This window comes from Gossypium raimondii, chromosome 2 (assembly GCF_025698545.1).
Source record: "Gossypium raimondii isolate GPD5lz chromosome 2, ASM2569854v1, whole genome shotgun sequence".
Classification (NCBI taxonomy): Eukaryota; Viridiplantae; Streptophyta; class Magnoliopsida; order Malvales; family Malvaceae; genus Gossypium; species Gossypium raimondii.
Window position 1 is genome coordinate 4,621,552 of NC_068566.1, and position 25,455 is coordinate 4,647,006.

Genomic DNA, 25,455 nt, shown 5'->3' on the forward strand with positions numbered 1-25,455 from the left:
TGTTATTAAGCCTTTCCAACTCCAAGGTATTTAAACGATGTCGCTTCCTGCTGCTGGATTTCTTGGGTTTGGGCCTCCTTCAGTTCTAATGGACTTTGATACTGTTATTTTCTTCTATTTATTTTTTCCACCTATAATATTCATGAAAATTATTTTTTTAATTATGTAAAATTTAAATTAAGTTCTATTTTAATTGGTAATGTTGAAAATATATAACCCGTAATTATTTTATTTATTTATTTCATACATATTTTTATAATAATATAATTTAACTCAACACACATTTGAATTAGGAGTCAAATTGAGTTAAAAATTGAGTTAAAAATTTGAGTCGAGTTAACTAATCGTATTATTTATACTCAATGTTGTGTTTACATGGACTGATTATTTAACTAGTAGATTTAATTACAATAATATTTAACTACATAAGTAAAGTTAATGCGTAAATATTTATTAAAACGACGTAGTTTTACCTTTTTTTATTCGGATTCTTGGATAACTCAATTGTATAATTCATATTCAAATTAAACCGAAAAATTGATTTTTTATTCTACTTTATCTGAATAACTCGATTAGCTCGAACTTTTTAATTCAAAATTTAATTTTTTATCAAATTTTTAAATCGAATCGATTTTACTTACTCTTATATTTGACCCTCAATTTAATGCCTTATTGGTACTCAATTTGTTTTTTTTAATCCTAAAACAGGTATAATTGTTGTTGTTAAGGGTGGATGGAAACTTTATTTTATAACAATTCAATTTAGGAAATTTCACTTTAGTACTTAATTATATTTTAAATTTAAGTGATGTATTTAAAATAATTAATCTACACAATCACTTATAATTAATTCAAGATTCAGTATACAATTTGTTAAAATTGAACGTCGATAATAGCAATATAGAATGATCACAAAATAATAAAAATAAAAATAAAACACGAGATTTTACGTGAATTATTTCTTTAACAAAAATCCGGATCACATAACTCTAACACAAATCACTTTTAAAGTATATTATTTAAAATAATTAATCCACGTGCTAGCTCACTATTCAATTTAAGATTAATATATCATAAATAATCATAATAAATTAAAGTTTGGAAATTTAAAATAATTATCATTTAAAAATAATTTTAAATTAACTATTATAACTAATTAAATAAATTATAAAAATTGAAACCCCAAACAATTGAGTATTAGCACGTACTTATAATTCTTTCATTTATTTATTAATGCTTTATAATTTTTATGATAAACAACACAAACATGTGAATATATGCTTACACCATGTGAAAACCTTATTAAAAGAAGTAATGCTTACGCTAAACCTATATTTTTCACATTTTAGGTTTGCGTTTTACTATATATATTATAAATGTATTTATTCGCTCAAACTGGCTTATTAGATTGATTGTTATTTCTAATTAGAATTTTTAAAATCAATTTATTTTTAAACATCTTATATATAAAATTTCATAAAATAAATTTCATTTTTCTTTTTCTTTTTCTTTTTCTTTAAGTGAAATTAAAAAATAACATTACTTAAAATTTGAATTGAAAATATAAGATATTTATCTTATTTTCAATATTGCTCTTCAATAAAAAAATAAATATTTCATATCAATTTAGGTACCATTAAATTATAAATAATAGTGTACTTAACTAATATATCCAAAATCATATTTAAATAATTTCATAAAAATATTTTTCAATCACAATATTATAATCTCAAATTAAAGTCAATTTAATATCAGGGTGGTTATGGAATATTTCATATTTGGATTTAATTTCGTAGTTAAAGACGACGTAGGACCATCCCGGGACAAAGGGAAATCCAAAGTCATCGATGAATAGATACTATAGTTTGTGCTCTCATAACTTGAGTTCATTAAATAATTATATATAACTATTTGATCCGGTATATGTTTGGGAATGGTTAACTATCAATAAGAATGTGTTTGACATGTATGTATATAATTGATTGAGTGGTTTGTGATATATTGGTTGAATGAATATACATATATATGTTTGATGATATTATACGTTTAACAATGATGATATTTTCCCTATTAACGTTGTTGGATAGAGTCACAGGCATGGTTGGCATGACATAGGGTCCGTATTGATAAGTGGAAGATCCAAAGCTATGCACGTACATACTGTTATAGTTTTCTAATACCCTGGGGTTGAGAACATATCACCCACTCAAATACCCTTAGGGTACGAGCATATTCTAGTGTGGTTGATGGGATTAGTGCATTTATGCCTGATTAGCATTTCAATGTGTATTTGGTGTGCTGGTGGATTGATCTGTATATCCATTATTGTATCCGATTTGGCTAATAGGGATTAAAAATGTAATACTACTTATTATATACATGTGTAACTGCAATGAGATAAAAATGTCGAAATGTTACATGCCATAATATGTTAAACTAGATACAAATACCCTGAGGTGCATCGAGAATTATATCGAATAGGTGAGCAAAGCATTGATGAGAATCATTTGAAATGGTAAATGAATTATTGGTATATATGTATCCTTAATGGTAATGTTGAAATGGTTGGCTGGTTAACTCAATTCCCTAAACCGAGTTCGTAAATATTAAATATGAAGTTTTACAAAGTTGGTATAAAAGTATATTGATGTTTGGTCCATCAATTTTATCAATTAAATAGTTAATTTAGGTGTAGGGACTAAATTGTAAAGTCCAATCCCTATAAGTTTTAATTGTCAAAAGACATGGAGACTTAAATAGCAATTAATTAGAGGTCCAAAATCGTAACTAAACCATTTTTAAATAAGTATTAGATGATGGTGGTGACTTATGCATTAAAACATGATTAATAAATTAGTTAAGTAAGATTAATTAAAAATAATCAAACATAAATTATGGTATAAAACCCATTTTCGGTGGGAAGAAACAGAGAATTCTCTTCATCCCCTGCCTTTAAACTGTCCACCACCATAGAAAAGAAAAACAAGAAAGCTTCCAAAGGTTTTAAGCATTTGGCCATACATTTTAAAGTGAATTCAAGTTCTTTTCTTGTAATTTTTATAGATTTTAGGTCATGGGAGCTTGATTTAGCTAGCCCATGCACCAATTTATAAAATTGTTAAAGTTTTTGAAAATTTTCATTGTTGATTTCTTGAATAATTTGGTGTGAAATTGATAGATTTTAAGCTTAGATTATGAAAAAGACTAGATTGTAACATTTAATTATTAGTTTTGCACATAAAAACTAAAGTGAATAAAATGTGATTTTTTTTGTTTGAAATTTCGGTGTAAATAAAGAGTATATGGGTCCCTAATGAATGTATGTGAAGTCGGTTTTTAAACCGAGGCTCAAATTTAAAAGGTATGGCTATTTCGATTTTAGGGGCTAAATTGAATAAAAAGTAAAATTTTAGGGGTACTAGAAAAATGAAATTATATAGGTTTATGTCATGACATAATATGAAAAGGTTTGGTATTGATGGATTGTATAAAATAATTATCTGGATCAAGAACTGGATCCAAGTAGAGTTAGTCGAGAAAAAACTAAAATTGTTGATTACTCCCTAAAGAATCAGTTTGTTCGGTGTTTTGATCAAGTAAGTTCATATGGTATTTATTTACTTAGGTTGTTATCTATTTAATTTGTATATGTATGTTTGGTTGTGGAATAATTAATTGAAGATTGGTATGAAAAGTTAAAATTAGACTAAATTGAAATGTGGCGTTTGTACGTGTAAAATATGCCCGTGTGAACTTAGAAAAGGTTAGGATATGACTCGTATGCTAATAGGGTCTTGTGCACGCTTGTATGAAATTTATTACAAATGTTATCAAGGTCCAACATTTGTTACAGATTCTCAAGTGAATGTGACATAAGTTTTTCTCAGACGAGTAACCTAATCTGTTATTATAAAGGTTTAGCCCGAATAGGTAACTTGACATGTATATATTCAACTCGGATGAGCAATTGGTGTGGTGTAGATACCAGTGTATCCGAGTCTGTTTATTTGGGTTCATCAGGAGAAACAGTTTATATGAAAATGAGAAATTGAAATGGAATGAAATGAACTTAATATTCAAATGGAAAGTTATTGAATGAATTGAGCATGAAAAATTGATTAGAGTAATGCCTTTGACATGTATGTAATTATATTATCCCTTGATGAAATGTGAATTTGAGATTGTTACCTGATGTGACATGAATTGGTATGTTAAGTACTTGTCGTATCATATTGTATAGATTTTAAGTAAACGCTTACAGTGTTGGTGTTTTTTATTGTCATGTCTAGCCAAATGTTGTGTCAATCTAAAGCAACTTAAAAATGTTATGCATGAATAAGGTAAGCTTTGTTTAATACATATGAACACACTAAGCATCCTATATGCTTACCTTGTTTGTTTTCCTTTCCTTGTAGATCATTACCTTGCGAAACACAACAAGTCGGATCATCTCGAAGCTCACACTATCACCGAAATGTTAATAAAATGTTTATATTAGTTTTGGGATTGTGGCATGTATATAGAGACAAGATGTTACGGAAATTGTTACTTTCTTGTTCATATGGTACTTTTGATGTTTGTGGCAAGTGTTGAGTTGTATGTAAAGTGGTATGTGACAAATGGTGTATGGTTTAGCTATGGTTGAAGTTGTTTAGTTGATGATTTTAAACTTGAATATGTCACATAGGTATGCTAAAAATTGTATATGAAAAGAATGGTAAGTTGAATGGGTAGATGGATTGAATATGTTTTGGTTTTGACTATATATATATGATGCCATTTGAATGGTCATATTCTTGATGTCTTATAGACATTGTTCTAGGTTAAACAAACATGTTTTGGTATAAGTGAAAATGATTTATGAATATGTGTATTGAAAGATTTGGTTGGAATCTTTGGATTAGGTACCAAATTGTACATTTTTACCAAAAATAGGGTTCACATCACGACCAAGATTGTCAACGTCACAATGTGGTGCCAACAATGAGTAACGTTGTGACATCAGAATGCTCGAGGTCACAACGTGACTTACTGTTTCGGCGATGTCAACCCTGAATTTTCCAAACCTTACAATTTGATCCTAATCGAGCTCAGGTTGACAAAAGAGCTTTCATAAGCTCATTTAAGACTCGAAAATGAGTGTTTAACATAAATTGAATGTGATCGATGTTTAATAGCATGTGTGATTGAATAATTACTACATATTTAACTATAGTTGCTCTGGCAATGAATGTAGCATCCCATAACTCGAACTCGACCATCGAATCGGGTGAGGGGTGTTACAACTTATCTTGTTACTTATTTCTATTTGATTTTGTTATGTTTTTAATTAAATTTAAATTATGTTAGCACCACTGAGTAACCATTACCCAGTGTACTGATTAGTTTGTTTCCATGCGTAGGTTTCAGATAAAAGCTATAAAAGTTTCTCGGCCAAGCATCCAACTCTTAGGCTTAGCTTGGAAACCATTATGGTCCTATTTTATGTGTATATGTATGCTTGAAGTCATATGGCATGTACCTAGGTTGGTATGTTTGTTATCTAAGTTAGTTTTGGCATTTTTTATGAGTAACCTATAATGTTATAATCGTTTATCTTTTGATTACTAGTTAATTAAGTTTAATTATGTGAGTTTGAATGTGCAAATTGGTTGGTTTAGTAATGTTATATTGGAGGTTATGATTTGGAAATGTTTGAATAGGTTAATTGGATGAATATGTCTTGTGGTATATTTTAAGTATGTTTAGGTTCATTTGGTTAAAGCTTTGAACACTTAAAAGTGCAAGATTTTGACCATTTGGACACAGAGTCACGAGACAATTGTCTCGAGACCGCTAAAACAATTTTAATTTAAGGGTCTGTTTGATTGCAGTATTTCATTTTTCGAAAAATATTTTCCCTCTTTTACGGTGTTTGATTGACCAAAGGAATTGATTTTCCGGAAAAGCAACTTCAAAACACAGGAAAATCTCCCCTTCTTTGCGTAAAATGTCTTGCAGATTTTTTTTCGTAAGACATTTTCCGAAAAACACAGCTTCAACCTCTCATTTCCTTCTCATTTCATTTCCTCCTCATTTCCTCTCCGTCCATCAACGTCAGCCTCTCATCCTCATCGGTGTGCTTCTTCTTCTTGGGTTATCAACAGGTTCTGTTCTCCTTTTTCTCTGTCTATTATTTTTGTTGATCGTGATTTTTCTTGGATGTGCCTTTCCTCTTTTTCTCTGCTGTTTTTCCTCCTCTATGTTTTATATTGAAGGATCTTGTTAATTTGTTGCAAAGGTGTCAAGCAAAATGCTTCTGTATGAATAGATTTTGGTCTTAGGTTTTCTAGATCTTCTTCCCTAATATGTTTAATCGTGTCCCTAATTTTAAAAAATCTAATTAGCTTGCTAAAAAATTACAGCCTTGTTCGTCACCTCTTCTCGCGATTCATCGAAGGTAGATTTCTACTCACATTCTTGATTGGAAGCTCTAGGGTTTTCTGTTTTCTACTTTCTTGATCTTTTTTTTTTTTGTTTCTTTGATTGAGTTTTATTTCAGTTATTTTCTAATTTCAGTTTTGATTGTTAGGGGTTTCTGCATATTTGTTAGTATTTTATTTTTTATTTTGTTCAATTGCTGAGGTTCGACAAATGAAGTAGGATTGAACACAAGAGTAGGAACTTCTTCTATCTGCTGTTGTTTAAAGTTGTGCATTTTTTTCAATTGAAGTAATGAAAGTGACGTTGAATTCAATTATTCTGGCTACAGGACTACAAGGAGGAACCAGATTATGGTCGCTGTGTTGCTATTGTAGCATCGGCATCTTTGAGGGAGATGATAAAGCCCGGTGCATTGGCTATCATATCACCAATAGTAGTTGGTTCGTAACTGCTCTTTGTTGATTAGTACTTTTGCAAATCATGGATTGGTTTGCTTATTTCTCGTTTTAAACGATCATTTTTTTCTCATATATTGTACATATATTGTACTAATTCCTGCAAACTGTATATTGATATACATTGTTGTATGGAAAAATAGGTATGTAGATGATGATAAGTGCTTTTAGAACATGAAGCAGACATTTTGTCTATAGTGGAGATATATTTCACATTTTGGCTTTGTCTATAGTGGTAAACATGTAGCAGGCATTTTCTTTTTGGGTAGCAGCAAATTTATGCTTAATGCTTACTCTTGTGGCAATTTCAACTCCCTGCTTTTAACCTCAAGAGTTACCTTCATTCGTGGAGTGCTATGGTTGTTACGCCTATGAGTAATACAAGATATGTCATAAGAAGTATTTTAAGTGTTAGAATGAATTCCACCTATTATTATATATACTAGATGGATGTTTCTAACATCTGAAATTGCTTATTGTAAATCAATGACTCTTTTAAGTTTAGAATTTCATGTATGAGGACTATCTTTTCGTATCTATGTTTCTTTTGTTGTTTAAGTTGCAATATAGATCTTTCTCTCTGAGACAGATACATACTCAATGAGAGGTGTATGCACACATGCATGTAATTACATGTTATTCTTGTTTACCACAGTTACCTTCATTCAGGGAGTGCTATGGTTGTTACGTCTATGAGTAATACAAGATATGTCATAAGAAGTATTTTAAATGCTAGAATGAATTGCACCTATTATTATATATACTAGATGGATGTTTCTGACATCTGAAATTGCTTATTGTAAATCAATGACTCTTTTAAGTTTAGAATTTGATGTATGAGGACTATCTTTTCATATCTATGTTTCTTTTGTTGTTTAAGTTGCAATATAGATCTTTCTCTCTGAGACAGATACATACTCAAGGAGAGGTGTATGCACACATGCATGTAATTACATGTTATTCTTGTTTACCACACTGTGTCTGTTCTTTACTTCCATAACCATGCTAATATATGTCTGCAGAGCATGATAGCTAGGAAAATCTTGGAACTTCAGCTCAGGAGGATTGGGGTTTTTGCAGCTGAAGAAACCATTAGCTCACATCCAAAGCTTGATAGAAGCTTTAGAATATGTGAATATTGCCATTTCATATTCTAATAATTTGCTTTCAGTTGATATATATAAATTTGTTCAACTGCTTTCAATTGATATTAATTCTTAATGTATTGGTACTCAGTATATTGCACATATCTATTCAGTATAGGTGGTGTACTACTAATCATGCATTTGGATAATATTATTAATTTCTAGTATTCATTGTGGTTTCGAAGCTAATTTATAATTATTCAATCCTTGTTTTTATTTTTTAACACAATTACAAATAATTTATTTGATATTAGTTGTTTTCAATTTATAACGATAAATATTGTAGCTTAATAATTGAGTATTATTATAAATAAATCATTGCAATATATGTAAAAACAATTTAAAATATAAAATTTATTAATATATATTAATATATGTAAAAACAACTTTTCCGAAAATATTTTCAGAAATCACAAACAAGAGAAAATATTTTACATGATTCAATCAAACACCGAAAATATTTTCCAAGAAATCATTTTACGAAAAGTAAAACACTTTCCAGAAATTATTTTACGGAAAATATTTTACTGTCAATCAAACAGACCCTAAATTTTACATTTAAGTGCTTGAGGCCTTGAGACTTATTTGTGTAGTATCAAGATAATTATCCCTAGGTCTCGAGGCAAATAGTCTTTGCCTGAAGACAAAAAAAAAAAAAACATTGAAGCTAAATAGATATTGTCTTGCTTTAAGACTCGAAACAAGAACCCATTGTCTTAAGACTTTCAAACATAGAAGTAAAAAAAGGAAAACATGGGAGGTTGGTCTCGCAACTAGGTCTCGAGACACAAGTTGTAGTGACTTGAGACATGTTAACTTTGAAGCTAAAAATCTCAAAATAATTTATGACCTATCTCGAGACATAAATTTGAAATTTGACTTTTGAATTTAGATTCAGGTCTTAACTTTGACCCGTAAATTAATTAAATGAAATCAATGAGTGTATAAATGCATGTATAAAAATTATTTTGACAATTGATTTGAACATATTTGTGTTATAGTAACTTGAGTTGTTTCGGCGATGTAATGTGACATCACAGATTCGGATTGAGTGATTGAGTCAGACGTGAGATATTTCAATTTTGATCTTAGATATTTTTATAAGCCAAAGAGAAATTACGAATAAATGACAAGTTTAACCCTATTAATTCTTATGAACTCAATAAGAGCTATGTATATATATAGATAATATTATATAGATATACAAATTCTAACATATTAAAAGTCTATTATAACTTTATTTATTTCCTAGAAAGTGAAAATATATATTAAAATAAATTTGAAAGTAGCTTATACTGCATGGCCCCTTAGGAGCTGGTTTTATATAATATATGTATTTATATAGTTTTTATGTACATTATATATAAAATTCAACATAAATTCCAGGATAAATTATATTTTAGCCATTTTAAAATAGGGTTTGTCCTATTTTAATCACTTTAAATTTTTTCTCAATTTGGCAACTCTAAATAAAATAATTGTGCAAGTTAATTATTGTCGTTAAAATTTTTGTTTTCTTTTAATAAATTGTCGACATAACAATGAGTGATTGACACAGACTTGTTTTTTCTTTTGATTAAAATTTAAGGACCTATATATAATTAATCCAAAACTTTATTCCTTCTCTTTCTCACATATATATAAAATATATATTTTATTATATAATTACATAATTATTATTTTATTTATATAAATAAAATAATATTAATTAAAAACAATAATTAAATATTTTCAGCGACAACAATTATACATGAAGCTTAAAATTTTATTCCTGTCTATTTATTTAACTTATTAAACGAAAATAAACAACAAAAATCCAACTGTTCATCAGACATCAAAATCTTTACTCACTGTATTGCGAATTAATTCTTGGCTATACATATACATTATATATATATATGATATTGGAGGCGGAGAAAGCAAATGAAAAGTTGAAAACAAGAGAAGATCAAGTGGAAAAAGAAAGCAGAACAAGAAAATGGCAAATGCAGACCCAAGCCAGAAGGTTGACTACGTTTTCAAAGTAGTGTTGATCGGTGATTCAGGTGTGGGTAAGTCTCAAATTCTTGCTCGCTTTGCTAGAAACGACTTCAGCTTAGATTCCAAGTCTACCATCGGAGTTGAGTTTCAGACTAGAACCCTCCTCATTGAGCACAAGAGTGTTAAGGCTCAGATCTGGGACACTGCTGGTCAAGAACGGTAACTTTTCATGCAAATTCATACCTTTTTCCTTGCTTCTTTTATATATTTTTTCTTTTCTGGGTTTTTCGTTTTTATGTGCATTTGCATCTTTTTTTCTTGTTCTTTCTTACACTTGCAATTTGTTTTGTGGAAAGATATGAAAAAAAGATTTGTTTTTGGTGAAATTTTTTCTTGTTTTTTCGTTTTATTTGCATTTGCATTTTTCTTCTTGTTCGTTCATAGATCTGTATGTTTGTAGATAGAACTATTTTGTTTTGCCAGTTTTACTGTGGACTGATAAGACATGTATTGATTGTATTTAGCTTGTCTAGATGGATGGTTGGTGAGATGTTTGCCATTTCAATCAGGAGTGGATTGGATTGGATTTTTCGATGGATGAATTGTATATTTACTGTTGATCGTGTATATATATATATATATATATATATATATATATATATATATATATATATCCTTTTATTTTTAATGATGGCCATGGGATTGGTAAACATTTACATGGATCTCGGTCACAATCTTGACATATCAGTTGAACCTTGGTGTCGCCTTTATTGCAAAGTATTGTATTGTATTAGATCCTTGATCTCATAAATTTGCAACAGATCTCTGGCCTACACATTGAAAAACATGTGCTTGCAGTAGCTTGCGACCGATGTCCTTGAACTTGAGCCGTTAAGTTGCAACCATTTAGATATTTATCACATTACCTTGAAAATGAATGTTCGGTAAGGTATATAATGGCTTTGGTCCTGTCTGATCTGCTGGTCTCGTCCAGGGCATTGGTTATTTGGTTATGGGGATTCCTTTGGTGGTATTATTTTCCTGGTTTGAATACAGTTTTAAAGAGTAGTCGGTGATTTTGCTTCTTATGTTATATTGGAACAGATACAGGGCGGTTACGAGTGCATACTATAGGGGTGCTGCCGGCGCAATGCTGGTTTATGATGTAACGAAACGCCAGACCTTCAATCACATCGCACGCTGGCTAGAAGAGTTGCGCGGTCATGCTGACAAGAACATTGTTATAATGCTGGTTGGGAACAAAAGTGACCTCGAAAAGCAGCGGGAAGTCTCAACAGAGGATGCCACCGAATTTGCTCAAAAGGAAGGACTATTTTTCTTGGAGACCTCAGCTCTTGCAGCGAAAAATGTTGAGACCGCATTCTTAACTGTGCTTACCGAGATCTTCAACATCGTGAACAAGAAAAACCTAGTTGCCGGTGAGAATCAAGGGAACGGCAATAGCAATCCCACGTCACTAGCAGGCAAGAAAATCATCATTCCAGGTCCAGCTCAAGAAATTCCAGCAAAGCGCAACATGTGTTGTAGATCATGATGCAATTGGATTTATCTCCTAATGTCAGTTTCTTTCTTTCACATTTTTATCTGCTTGTATATTTACATTGCTATAGCTTTAAGCTTGCAAGGGCAGCTAATTAATTGAATGTTTTTGAGATTGAGGAATAATATGAAACCAAAATTTTGAAGCTTCAATAATAGGTTCCATTTATATTGTATTTTTATTTCACTCTAGTTCTTAGCATCACCTTTTTCATACAACAACATTAAGGATTCCCTCTAATTACATGATAAGAGTTCAAACATACAAATGGCCAGATAAAATTGCATTCGACAACTTTGATAGCGTGAACCAAATTGTTTGTTAAACTGTTATGTTCCATTATACCTAAGGTGGCAATAAATAAACCTTAAAATTTCTCAATAATAATCAAAGCTTCGATCTAGCAGTCAGTAAGTAAGACCTTCAAATTACTAAAGTATCTATAGAACCTTGAAACTCTTTCATCTTTAGTCCTATTCACTAGCATTGGTATCCTGTATTTTCATTGCTTCGACATTGTGATCCTCCAGTGGGGTTCTATTTTCACCACTCAAATCTTGTTTCTTATCTAGCACGCCAAGGCTTTCGGGTTCCAAAGTTCCATTCTTTTCAGTCTCCATACGTGCTGAAAGCCTTTCCAGCAGTTCCTGGCAGTCCATTGCTGTAACCATCACACTCAAACTCGACCGGCCTTTCCAGCAGCCAATGGCTATTGCCGATGCATCTGCTTGGATATGGTCTGATAATTTGTCACCTGCCAAGAAAAGGTTAGGAAGGGAATCATGGAAACCAATTGTTCTGGCAGGAATGGCAGATCAAATGAAGTTACTTACCTTCTCTCAAAACAATCACACAGCAGCCTAAAATCAGGTCTGCTGCCTTCTGACCGAAATCAGCATCAACAAAGTCAGCAAATTTGATTGATTTATATTGCAAAAGATGCTTGAAATCTGCTGGGGAAGCATACAGTATTTGTTTGGTAATGTATGGGAGAATCACAGGCAACCCTTCTGATGATATCCTGAATGAGCATGGTGCCAAGGAACCTTCTCTAGATGATTGGCGCTCCTATTTTTAGAACAAAATCAAATAAAATGAGAAAATCCTCAGTGACTCAGAAGCAAACCAGGCTAAGCAAATTCTGATAAAATGAAAATTTCCTTGCGGAAAAATAAATAGGGCAATTAAAAGAAAAAAGAATATACTCACAAACATCTTCAGGCCAACGGAAGTTATCTTCAGTTGCTGTCCAACTCGAAAATTCAGGTCCAAAACATCCTTAACTGATTTTGAAACATAATAAATTCTCTTCACATGGTTAGCATCCTTGTTTCTTGTAACAAGGTGGCCAGTGAATGGGAAGGATTCATCAATACCATAAAATGCCTTAATGCTGTTTATTATAGTTTCATCTTGGAAGAAAAGAACAGGGTCGACGCCTTTCCACTTGCCCTGAATCTGCAATTTCCTCTTCTCTCCTGTTTTTGCAGAATCGGTTTTCTTATCAGCTGCTTCAGAAGAATTGCTCTCTGGAGCACCTCCAGCTGGTTCATCATCAACTAAATCCGCTTCTAAAGCCACCTCAGAGATCTTTTCATCAACCTCTGAAGTCTCTTCTGAGATCTTTTCATCAGCAGCCTCCAAAGCCATCTCAGAGATATTTTCTTCAGCCTTTGAAGCTACTTCCAAGATCTTTTCATCTGCCCCATCCACAGAACTAACTTCTAATCCATTAATTTCCTCAGCAGCTTGGTCTGACAAATTTTCATGCAGTTCACTTCTAGTTGATAATTTTCCTTGTGAAGTAGCAGACTTGTCAGGAATTGCTGCAGCAATCATTATGAAACCAATTTGTAAAAGCCCAATAAGGCAAGCTAAATGAAAGAGAAAAGCTAGGGAATCAAAATTGATAGTTTTAATTTACCTGGCAAATGAGAAACTTTCTGGAGGACAGCAATGAAAAAGGCTCCTGTGTTCTGATCATGAGGCACTATCCTCATGCAGAGTTGTAGTGAGAGATCAGAAACTTCTTCCTCCAAATCATCAATCGAAGAAATGGTATCATCAGGCTGAACTACATCTTCAGCATTTACACTTTCACCATTCTCACTCTTCTGGTTGTTGTTAGTTAGATCCGCATAATTTTTGCCAGAAGGGAACATGCTAGGAACAATCCCATTTCTTTGCAACTTGCGAGCATCCTTGTATGATGGTAACCAGACTCCCTTATCACGTACCTGATGAACACATAAAACCTTATCACATGAAAAGAAGAAAATGGAATGTTGAAAAGTAAAATCTTCATGAAAAGTATCATATTATTGTTATTAGTTGGTAGTTACACTATCTTATCGGGAGAGCATTTCAAACATAAATATCCAGACCCTCACTTAGGGAATAAATATGGCACATTTAGTCAACAGATGAGGCACCATATACTAACCTTCCATTTAGTTAGACCTGGTCGGCGAATTAATTGAGGCAGTTCATTTGAGACATCAACTAGTTCAACAGACCCTCCACATCTTCGTAAAATCTGAAGCAAAAAGGGGAGACAAAGAACTTGTTTAAACACAATTTAAAAAAACCAGCAAAATTGAATGATGAGGAAAGAGTAAGATCAAGAAACTGAGGAAAAAAATTCATATATATATGGATAGTAAAACATAACTTAAAAGTGTAGGAGTAACTACTAAGACCAGGGTTAAAAATTTAAAGTTCATCTAAAAAATACTTTAATTTAAATATAAAACCACAAAATACATGTTTAATAACGAACATCTTATCAGCTACCTGAACTCAAACTGAACAACCAATTCATGCTTTAGTGTACTGACCAGTTCGTATCTGTTAATGTTTTACCATCACTGGCAAGACTCTATCAATAAGCTTCCATCAAAGATTCATCTTGGAGGATTGAATTACACTAATTACTTTAATCAGCTTTTCAAATTCACATGACAATTAGAAGTTGCGTTGTTTCATCTTTCCTAAAATTCATCTGGCTTTGACATGATTGGTTACCTTCACAAATTAGGATCCTTCTAGGGCCTTAAACTTTCATCTTAATGCAGCTCAACACATCATATTTTAATGGGTGTTATTCTTTTCCAAAGAGGAGATGATATTCTAAATCTCTGATGCAATTAGCGTCCCTATATATTACATTATTGACCACGAAAATAAAGAGATAAACATACCATCTCTTTCTCTCTCCCCTCTCCCTCTCTTTTTTAAAAAGGTAACTCCATTTTCTAAAAGACACAAAAGTAAAAACAACCAAAGAAGTTACTTCGGTTTAGTGATTTTGTCTCTTGGGCAGCATAAATTACCTCAGCAACCACAGCTTCATTTTCAACTGGATTCATGGAGCAGGTTGAGTAAACCATTCTTCCACCAACTTTCAACAAAGATAGACCTGCCATAGAGCAACAAATTAGAGACTGGAACGTCCACTAATTAAAAATTAAGGTCTTCTATAATTGATAACATCCACTAATAAAAGTCTAAGTTCTATAATTGATACCTCGCATGGCAATGTGAATCTGTAGGCAGTGAAGTCCATTGCCCATTCCTCCATTCCTGTATGAATGCACATAAATAAGATCTTATGAAATGTGATATTAGCAAGTGAAGGGGTGCGAAAGAAGAGAAGGCAGAGCAAGAAATGGCGAACCATTTACGCCAGATATCAGGAGCCTTGCGGAGAGTACCATCACCACTGCAGGGCACATCACATAATACACGGTCAAAGAGAAGTTGAGGAATGCTCTGCTCCAAGTTATTTGTTGTGTCTGAACCATTTGAGATATTTTTGTGGGAACGGCAGCCAGGAAAGTGTTGACCTTCATGATTTGTAACTATCAGGTTAGCAGTGCACATTCTTTTTGTTTGGTGGATGAGAAGGTTACATCTTTGTACATCAAGATCATTTGCTAGAACCTAAAGCAAAATACAATGAAAAATTGTTATATATGTCTGTGCATATAACAATTAATTCAGCATATTAAATAAGGGGTAAGAGTTGTTATCCGAGCAGGCCAAGAGGCTACCCAAGCAATGCATGATTATATGGTGATGATGGGCAGACCAACTAAAACCCAAAGTTCAGAGAAAAAAAAAAGTAAACAAACCATGCCATCTGGTAAAAATCGTCCTTTAGCTGAGTGGTGTATAATTTCAAGCAACTGAAAAGTTTTTGAACCAGGTGCTGCGCACACTGCACAAGGGAACAGCAGAAAATAGTAAACTATATTTCCAACATAGATCAGATACAGTTTCTTAACTAAAATTGCACAAAATAAGGGGGTGACGTTTAGAAAGAAGATAAAAAACAATGAAAGTTGCTTACCATCAAGTACAAAATGATCGGGACGTACATCAAGGAATAGAGGAGGCACCTACATCATGAACAAGTGGAATATCAGTCAAAGAAAACAGTCAGAAACTTGCCAAATGTATAACAGCAAAGTACTTGCAAGTGACATCCACCTACCATGCTGACAGCCTCCTGTCTACTGATGTTCCCTATTTCAGTTTCAAGTTTCAAAAACTCATGAAACCTGAAAGTTATTTAACCAAATCATGAATTGTCTAACGACCATACAATAATAATAATAACACATAACTTGAGAATGGAAACCATTTAAAATCATACTAGGCAGCTTGGACATAACATATATGCTTAGTATATGAAAAGCAACAAGACATTAACATGACAAAACCAGCACTTGTAAATCACATAATTGATATAAAGTAAAATCTAGAAGACATTGAAATGTTGCAAATGCATCATATCAGTCTTCCTCTTTTGCTGAAATAGAAAAGATATAACCCAGATAAGATAAGCATTAACTTATCTATACAAGTAAAATTCAAGAACATGCAAATAACTCAACCCGACGAGTAAGGCAATATTGACACTGTGTAATCACATAGGATTGCCGAATACATGATCATGTAAAACGACTTACCTCTCAAGAGTTTGGTTTTTCCTTAGCTGCATGCGTGAAAAATTCGATTTAAAATCATACTAGGCAGCTTGGACATAACATATATGCTTAGTATATGAAAAGCAACAAGACATTAACATGACAAAACCAGCACTTGTAAATCACATAATTGATATACAAGTAAAATCTAGAAGACATTGAAATGTTGAAAATGCATCATATCAGTCTTCCTCTTTGCTGAAATAGAAAAGATATAACCCAGATAAGATAAGCATTAACTTATCTATACAAGTAAAATTCAAGAACATGCAAATAACTCAACCCGACGAGTAAGACAATATTGACACTGTGTAATCACTTAGGATTGCCGAATACATGATCATGTAAAACGACTTACCTCTCAAGAGTTTGGTTTTTCCTTAGCTGCATGCGTGAAAAATTCGATTGCCAAGCAAGGTTATCAGGGTACCAAGGCAAAGGTTTTATAGGCTCCAAGTCACCCCCTTCAATAGCCTGCAAAAAAAAAAAAAGAGCAAGCAACAAGGCCAAAAGACAGTTACTTACAATACCATTTAATTAAGATATCCGTAGCACAAGGAAAATTCAGCAACGCACTTCAGCTTGAAGAGATTTCATAAAATCATTCTCTAACTGTGAACGAATATCCTCACAAAATTGGCTACTGCAAAAGATTAGTAAAGATATTACTAAGCAGAGAAATGATTGTTTCACAATCAATCCTCAAACCCCAAATCTTGAACAAGTAAAAAAAAGAAAAGAAAAACATACGTGGCATTAATTCTGAAAGCAGCAGGTAATGGTTTTCTAAGCATTTCCATGAAAGCATCCCATTCCTCAGGAGAAACAATCCCTTGTTCCTGCCAGAAAAAGGAATTACATAAAACACTTCCATCTTTCACATATAAATGAAATAAGAAAAAGAACATATAAAAATTACTCTGTAATATTCATCAAAGGAAGGGTTTTGAGTAGCAAAAGGCTGCCAAGCAGGGTTATTAGAGTTGGGGTTATTGGGGTCAGATGAAGACTCGGTTTTTGGTCGTTTCCAAACATTTTCTCTGCTTTGTTTAAAATGTTTCCTTTGAGTACGAGACCCTCTTCGACCTCCCATTGTTTCTGCTTCTTCAGTTGTTCTGTACGATGGTGGCCGCCGCTGAGGTTTAGAGAGGGGGAGTTTGAGATTGAGAGTGGGATCTGTTTTAGTTTTTGTTCTCAGATATTTAGTTACAAAAGAACATGGGCTTGCTACTGTTTATTTTTACAACATGGCCCATCTGGTATTCTTCAACTGCCAGAAACGGCTGAAAGGCAGTTTTTGAAGGATGTAGATATTGGTCCTGCCATGTCTGAAACCTAATCCAGTAATTGGCTGTTGTTGGATGGTTGACGACATTGAAGGTTAGCTAACAGGCTACCTTTGAAGTTCGCCCAGGCCCAATAGTTAGAGATTGGTCAAACAGGGAATTGAAGCTCCCCTGGTTTATTACTTTTTAGGATAATGCAATTTTGCCATAGAAGTATTTGTGCTTCTCTTTAGCTTAGCAAATATCACTTTGAGATGGATACAAGTTTAGTATTGATTTTGGAAAATGCTTTTAGTATTGTTGTTAAAAAATGTTTTTGAAAAATGAGATGTCTGCATTTAAATACAATTTAAATCATTAATATTACGATATCTCAATAAAATATAAAAAATTATTGTAACTTATTATTATTTGATATGTGAAATATTACTTATTTGTAAAACTCAATAGGAATATATATAATTTATATTTTTGAAATAAATTTTAATAGAAAAACATTTTTACAAATATTACATAAAATACATTAAATTATAAATAATAATTTAAAAAGTTTTTCCCAAATGTAGAAGCCCTTAAGTTTTATAGCTTCAAAACTACTTTTGGAAAATCAAAGTTCGAGTCAATCTTAAAATATCACATCATCAAGTTTTTATATTTTTACAAATTTTAAAGTCAAAATGAACCTAAAATATTGCCATATTCAAGGGACTAAAATTATATCTAACCCTACTTTTTTTCACCATTCTTAAAATACCCTGTGCTGCATTGGATGAATCTGTGCAGGTATTTTTGCTTTCGAGAATTCCTTGTTTAAAAAGACAGTTACGAACTTGGTTTATCTTTCACTTCTTTAATCAAGCAAGGGTGTACCGAATCAATCAAAGATCTGCATAGTTAACAATTTTATATCTAACCAAATTGATGGTTTAGAGGAAAGCTAGACAAGCTTTGTCTACTTGGTGGAGATGAAAATGTAACCCAAGGACTTGTAAACTGGAACCAAAAGCCTTTTCCACGTTCCCTCAGACTCTATATAAAGCTTTCCTTTGCTGTCTATATAAATGTGTCATGATGTAATCTAATCAGTAAATTTAACCATTCATAAAGTAATTGAGTAGGTAAACATCCAAAACATAGTCATAACACATTCAAAACATATTGTTCATGTGATACTGATACACTAAAAAAACAATACCCCAAAAAACCATCGGCGGACTCTAGAAAATTGAATAATCAAAATGACCTCGACAAATAAAAACAGTTTCAGAATCAAACATTCAACTACTGACCAAAATGCCAAACCACAGTTAAGCTGCAATGGAAGGCTTAGAAGCAGCAGAGAGCCTGGATCTCTTCTTGGCTAAGCTCTCACTCCTGCGCTCACGCTGCTCCTTCAACCTCTGGGCAAGCAGCTTCTGGTACTCAGCAGCATCAGCCTTGGCCTTTGCAACTCTCTTCTTCTTCTCTGCAATTCTGCCACGCTTCCTCTGCAGGGTCAAAGGAGTCACCAACCTCTGAATTTTGGGAGCCTTGCTGACTTTCTTACCTGCATTCCAAGAAAGTGATTGTTATTTCCAACTCAAGTGCAGCTTGTCATAAACTCAAATATTATGAACAAGAATTCCTCCACCTGCAAACTTAAGCTCAAATGTATCACTTTGTACTCACCGGATTTGGTTGTAAAGGTTCGGCGATAAGTATTAACATACTTCCGAACATCATCCTCCTTAGACAGGTTGAACAACTTCCTGATTTTTGATGCTCTCTTTGGACCCCTCATTCTTGGCTTCTCAGTGTCAGTCAGTCCAGGAAGATCATTTTCACCCTTTTTCACAATAACCAAGTTCAAAACTGAAAGATCCTGACTAACAATGCATCCGCGAACTGACTTCCTCCTACGCTCTCCATTTCTCCTACCATACCCACGGAAGCAGGGAGTACCTGTTCAAAGAATTAGAAAAGCAGACATTTAATTAACCAAAAAAACATTTCTACACAAATAAGAACCAAGGAAAATTATTTCAGAGTCCACAGACCTCTGTGAAGCAAAAGACGAACACGCCCAGGAGTGAGAACTCCTTGCTTCATTGGAAAACCTTGTTTATCACAGCCTCCCATGATCTTGAATACATAGCCCTTAAACTCCTGTTGAAGGATAATTAAGGGGTGAGCAAATTGCAGTTATGAAGTCCAGATGCACCAGCAGAAACTCGAGGCAGTGAACGAAAAGCTAAAGGTAACTTGTAAACATACCTCACCGAGGGCATCACCACTGACTTCCTGTGAGATCCTCTTGTCAAAAAAGGCTCGACTGCATTTTCAAATGTCAATGTGAGAATACTTTCTTCTCAATACAAAGTAGCAACTACCAACTCGCATTGACGCAAGAGAGTAAATACATACTCACAAATACAATCAAGCCAAGCTGCTTAAAAGAAACTATTATTTTAACATAATAATCAGCTACAAATTTAACAGATGAGCTATTATTTTAGATACAAGTGAACTATATCCAGAAGGCTAATACACCATAATATTATAAGTTCCACTTCATAACTAAATGAAAAAAGAAAAGACCTACAAATCAAATCCATTTGTTGATTTTGTGTTGCAAGATAAAAGAGAAGACCATCAGAATTTTTTTAATTGCTTTCTCACATTTGCATAAAATTATGCCTCAAATAGAAGATATCCAAACTTCGTTAGCAAATAATATACATTTTATTTTGCTTCAACATAATTGACTTTTCACATTCTATAAATACTCAGCAAAGTTGAATCCCCCCCAAACAAAATATAACTGAAACCTGAATATATATATATAGACAACATAACCAAAAAGAAGCCATATCCTTCATACGGGTCTTTTCATGGTTAAGACAAGCAGCATTAAATTTAACACTAAATATTGAAATTAAATCAACGAATTCAACTTAAACCCAACTATTTCATGAGACAGAGAGAGAAGAAAATTACAGTTTCTGGTCATCATCAATTTCCAGCTTTTTTTGGCAACCAGTAGTCGGATTTGCAATGTTGAACTGAGAAAAAAAAAAGAAAAAAATCAGCAAAACGAAAAGAATAAACAAACCCCAAAAAAGGATTGAAATCTATTTATATTTAGTTCAAAAGAAAAAGAAAAAACCTTCATTTCTGTTTGATGGGTCTTCTGAGGAAGAAATGCCGCAGCTCTGCTCTTGCTAGCTTTAAGCCTTAAGGTTAGGGTTTCGCTTCTGTTAAAGGGTTTTTATTTGTGGATATTTATATATATAAAAGGGGAATGATTGGGTGCTGCTAGTGACCACCATAACTTTCATCTGAAACAATTTAGACTCATACATGTGGACATTTGATGGGTACTGAATTCCAATTTGGGCTTTGGGTTAATTGGTTAAATGGGCTTACTTGGACCCACTATAATCGCTTTACTCTAATTTTGTGGGGAAAACGTTGAAATTATGTGCAGGGAAAAAAACAAAACCAAAAATAAATAAGATTTGAAAATACTTAAATCAATAATTAAAATTAAAAAATTTGATGAAAATCATAAGCACAAATTTATTAAAAAACTAAAATCAACCATTAACAATTTAGAAAAAAATAATAGTAAAAATCGAAATTTGAAAATCTATAACCTCCATGGGTGGTTTTATCAAATTCTATTTTTCAAATTTTTTCAATTAAAAATAAAATACTTTATAAAACAAAGGGCAGATTATATTCTATAAATATGTTGAAATAAAAGAAAATTCTAAATGGTTAATTGTGTAGTAGTTTTATTTGATTAGACCAAGTGTAACAACTTTATAAATAAAATTAAAAATCTTATCACATGGGTATGTATGTGAAAATTATAGATTTAGAACATAAATGTGTATTTAAAATGACATACAGTAAATAATGAAACGCGTGGTTTGAAATTAATTAATTATAACAACACAAGAAATATGTACTATATTAAAATTAAAAATTAGATTAAATTGTAAGTAAAACAAAATTTAAACTCATAAATACATCATATTAACAATCATAGTGTTGTCATTAATCATGAGTTAGTGCTGAGTTAACTTATAATAACAACTCGCTTAACAAAATTATTAATGCAAGAAATTTTATCACATGCATGTGCATATGAAAACCATGTATTTAAAACACAAATAAGTGTTTGAAAATAATATATAATAAATGATGAAACATATAATTTAAAATTAATTAATAATAACTCATAAAAAATATACATGATATTAAAATGAACAAAATTAGATTAAATTGTGATTAAAATAAAATTTAAATACATAAATGCATTAAATTAAAAATATTAAATAAATAAATTATTTACTAGGAGATAAATCTCACGAAGAAGGAAGACTTAAAAAGGAAAGTTCTTGACTGAGTTATTTTCAAAATTTGATTTCGATTATTCTTTAATTAATAAAATTATTTATTTAAATTCATTTATGAAATATGTCAATATTAATATTTAATATATATATATATATATATATATACTCTGTGTATATTAAAATAAAATCGTATAAAAAATTAAATGAAGTTTTAGTTGAGTAGTAAATATTCATTCAATTAGTATGAGTTTAAATTCTACCATACACATATTTTTATTGATTTTTATTAAAATAAAACACAAAAGTACCTCAAATAATATAACTTGTTTTAATTACATTTCTATAATTTTTCTAACCGAGTTGATGTCTGTTGACTCGTAACACCAACTAAATCATGGAGTTAAATCGAAATATAAATTAGTAAATTGACACGTATCCTTAAAATATATATATTAGTAATAGAATTCTTAAGTAAGTAGGTGTCACGAGTCAACTAGACATCAACTCAATTAAAAATTATAAAATGACTTTCCAAATTTAAAATAAGTTATATAATTCAAGGTAATTTAGTAGGATTTGAATCCATATCAATCACATTAAAAGAACTTTAAATTTATCACCAACCAAAACTTAATTTTAATTTATTTATACATTTTCTAATTTTAATTTTATTATATATGTTTTAATTGTATATATTACTAATAAGTGTATGTGTAATAGTAAGACACATTACACTTTTACAAAAAACACATAATTAAAGAAAAATAATTAAAAAAAGAAAAAAAATGAACAAACAAGTTGAAAATCGTATACACACTTCATTTTATTTTTCCCCTTGATCTAAAGGTTGTTCCTTTTTGGGAATATTTTTTCTCCTTATAAGATCACCAAACCTTCTTAACAAAGCTTTCTTCTTTCTAGTGCTCCTATCACCTTCTTCATCAAAATGGCTTGTATCAATTCCCTCAAACTCCTCGCCATTCATTCCTTCATCATCCGTCAACACAGAAGATGACTTTTTCCTCTGATGGGTTCCACCATTTGGTGTTGAACCAGCGGCAGGAGCAGACTTTGGGGTTTCAGCCACATCAAAAATGGATCCTTTAAGTGGATCATCAGAGTAATCCGAACTCGAATCTTCATCACTTGCTCTCACTGGGAATGTCAAGCTCAAAGGGCCACGACTGCGTTTATGATAACGCTTTACTTTCTTACTATGATCCTTATCTGCAGAACTAGTATTGACTGGTTTTTGTTTCGTGGCTTGTTCATGATGATCCTCAGTTTCCCAATTTGCTTCACAAAACAATAGTTTCAAATCCCTAATGTTTTCAACTGCTGCTGCTTCATTGATCTTAAGACTTTCATTCTCTTGTGAAAGGATATTCAAAGCTTCTTCTTTTTTAGCAATGGTGTCTTTGAGTTGGGAATTCTCTTCCCTGGCAATACTAGCTGCTTCTTTAGCTACACTAGCTTCATTTATGGCTTGTTTCATTATATCCCGTAGTTTCTGATTCTCTTCCTTGGCTATTTTATACATGTTTTCAGATTCCTCGAGTGCTTCAAGCAATGCTTTGTTCTCTTCTTGAGCTGCATTCCTTTCATCTTCGGCTTTTCGAATACATTCAACGAATCCCTTCTCTTTTCCATTCCATCCTAAAAGGGTTTCTTCAGCTTCAAGTCTCAATCTCTCTGAAGTATTGTTGAATCTATCAGCTTCTTTCTTTGCTTCCATGTATTGTGCTTCAACGTTCTTCAGTTGCAGCTTCAAGTTTTCGACTTCCTCTTTCGATTTCTCGAGCTCTTGGATCGTTAAACAATGCTTCTCTTTTGTTTCGTTTCCTTCGGATTTCACTTCCTTCAATGCTAAGGCTAAATCATCCATGGCCTTTTGGTTGTTTTCTTCAGCTTCAATGGTGGATCTTAGTTGACTCTTTAACGACTTCACTTCTTCAGCTAATTTCTTTGCTTTCAATGACGAAGCTCGTTCATCTTCAAGAGCGCGAGCTGAGTTAGTTTTAGTCAATTGAAGCTCAAATTCATGTCTCTCTAAATGATCATCCCCCACTGAACCCTGTGATGCAACCTCTGACGAACCTTCAGATTTATCCAGATTTTCCAACAAAAGCTTGATTTCTTGCTTGGATCTTTCTAAAGAAATCTGGGTTTGTTTATGTTCTTTTGATTGAGCAACGAACGAATCGTGCATCTTCTTCTCCGATTCTTTCCTTCTCTCAATCTCTTCCTCTAATTCCTGGATTCTCTTCTTCGCTTGATACAACAAATTCATGGCTTCGGACTCGAATAATCTTGATTTTACCAACTCTTGTTTTAGTTTACGAAACGACGCTTCTTTTTCAGCCTATTTCACTTCCAATTCTTTAGCTTTCCCAAGTTCAGTTTTCAAGGATTGGATGTACCTTTCCTTGTTCTTAAGTTCTGTATGAATGTCTGCAACTTTCCCAGACGCCATTGATGTATATACCTTTGATTGACATCTTCACTTAACTTCATCCCAATTTCATCTTCATACCCATTCATTGATTCCTCCATTTCTGATCATTAAAGAAAACAAACATGAAAAGTTTCAGACATTGATGATCATTGAAAAAAAAACATACTAACATGATAACATCGATATACCTTTGATTGGCATGAAAATGTTGATGTTGAAGTGTTTTTTTTTTTTTTATTTGTTGGGAGGAAGGGGTTGTTCTTTTTGAAAAAGCACCATTGGGGGGCAACGATTCTAAAAATAAACAAGATTTGGTGATTGAGATTAGACTGACTCCATTGTTTTCTAATAACAGATACAAGTGAAAACAAACCAGTTTAAACAACGTTAAAATGTTTTAAAATTGGTTAAATTTAATCTATGATGAACAAGAAAAATCCTATTGGAGAAAAAAAGGGGACCAAAATCTAAAAGGATAAAATTGGTTAAATAAAATGTTCCAAATCTAGAGGGAAAGAAAATGGGTGGTTTCGTAAGAAAATCCGAAGTTGGTGGGGGGTAATCAGTTAAAACCAATGCTAAGAATGTTGGAGTACTACCACACGTAAAATACCCTTCTCATAAGAGTGATCGAATCTTTGTCGCAACGATAAAGTTGTAACAACCAAACAAGGCGGTTCAAATGGTAGATGAAAAATGTTTAAATTAATGGTTTAGAAAATTGGTGGGTTTGGCCTTATTAGCCAGCCGGCTGAGATGGGTCTCCAAAGATTGCTTTAGTGGTTTGGGAAAAGTACAGAATGAATGTTATATGGT

The 25,455-nt window shown here is 32.3% G+C and overlaps 4 protein-coding genes across 5 annotated transcripts; 1 reads left to right on the forward strand and 3 right to left on the reverse strand.

Annotated features, from left to right (window-relative positions):
* The first annotated feature begins 9,825 nt into the window (after positions 1-9,825).
* Positions 9,826-11,719, forward strand: LOC105787806 (ras-related protein Rab11A). Its single transcript, XM_012614364.2, has 2 exons — positions 9,826-10,222; positions 11,108-11,719. Exons 1-2 carry the CDS (start codon positions 10,002-10,004, stop codon positions 11,556-11,558), a joined length of 672 nt encoding a protein of 223 aa, XP_012469818.1. The 5' UTR covers positions 9,826-10,001; the 3' UTR covers positions 11,559-11,719.
* Positions 11,720-11,832: 113 nt separating this feature from the next.
* Positions 11,833-17,740, reverse strand: LOC105787805 (uncharacterized). 2 transcript variants are annotated; one of them, XM_012614363.2, is made up of 15 exons: positions 17,475-17,740; positions 17,306-17,394; positions 17,132-17,198; positions 16,914-17,029; positions 16,060-16,126; positions 15,916-15,964; positions 15,698-15,783; positions 15,241-15,506; positions 15,091-15,146; positions 14,897-14,982; positions 14,008-14,100; positions 13,489-13,801; positions 12,774-13,390; positions 12,398-12,632; positions 11,833-12,318 (listed from the first exon to the last, which is right to left on the reverse strand). In XM_012614363.2, the coding sequence occupies exons 1-15, from the start codon at positions 17,646-17,648 to the stop codon at positions 12,038-12,040; spliced, it is 2,595 nt and encodes an 864-aa protein (XP_012469817.2). In that variant the 5' UTR covers positions 17,649-17,740; the 3' UTR covers positions 11,833-12,037. The 2 variants fall into 2 exon arrangements, with proteins under 2 accessions (XP_012469817.2, XP_052481085.1); XM_052625125.1 differs by lacking the exons at positions 16,914-17,029; positions 17,132-17,198; positions 17,306-17,394; positions 17,475-17,740 and adding an exon at positions 16,538-16,865.
* A 1,175-nt stretch (positions 17,741-18,915) lies between these two features.
* LOC105787807 (40S ribosomal protein S6) lies at positions 18,916-21,140 on the reverse strand. The gene is made up of 6 exons (XM_012614365.2): positions 20,987-21,140; positions 20,818-20,882; positions 20,095-20,152; positions 19,878-19,986; positions 19,510-19,782; positions 18,916-19,387 (listed from the first exon to the last, which is right to left on the reverse strand). The coding sequence occupies exons 1-6, from the start codon at positions 20,990-20,992 to the stop codon at positions 19,149-19,151; spliced, it is 750 nt and encodes a 249-aa protein (XP_012469819.1). The 5' UTR covers positions 20,993-21,140; the 3' UTR covers positions 18,916-19,148.
* A 1,862-nt stretch (positions 21,141-23,002) lies between these two features.
* Positions 23,003-24,761, reverse strand: LOC105787809 (putative WEB family protein At1g65010, chloroplastic). Its single transcript, XM_052623291.1, has one exon. It carries the CDS (start codon positions 24,472-24,474, stop codon positions 23,008-23,010), a length of 1,467 nt encoding a protein of 488 aa, XP_052479251.1. The 5' UTR covers positions 24,475-24,761; the 3' UTR covers positions 23,003-23,007.
* Positions 24,762-25,455: the final 694 nt, after the last annotated feature.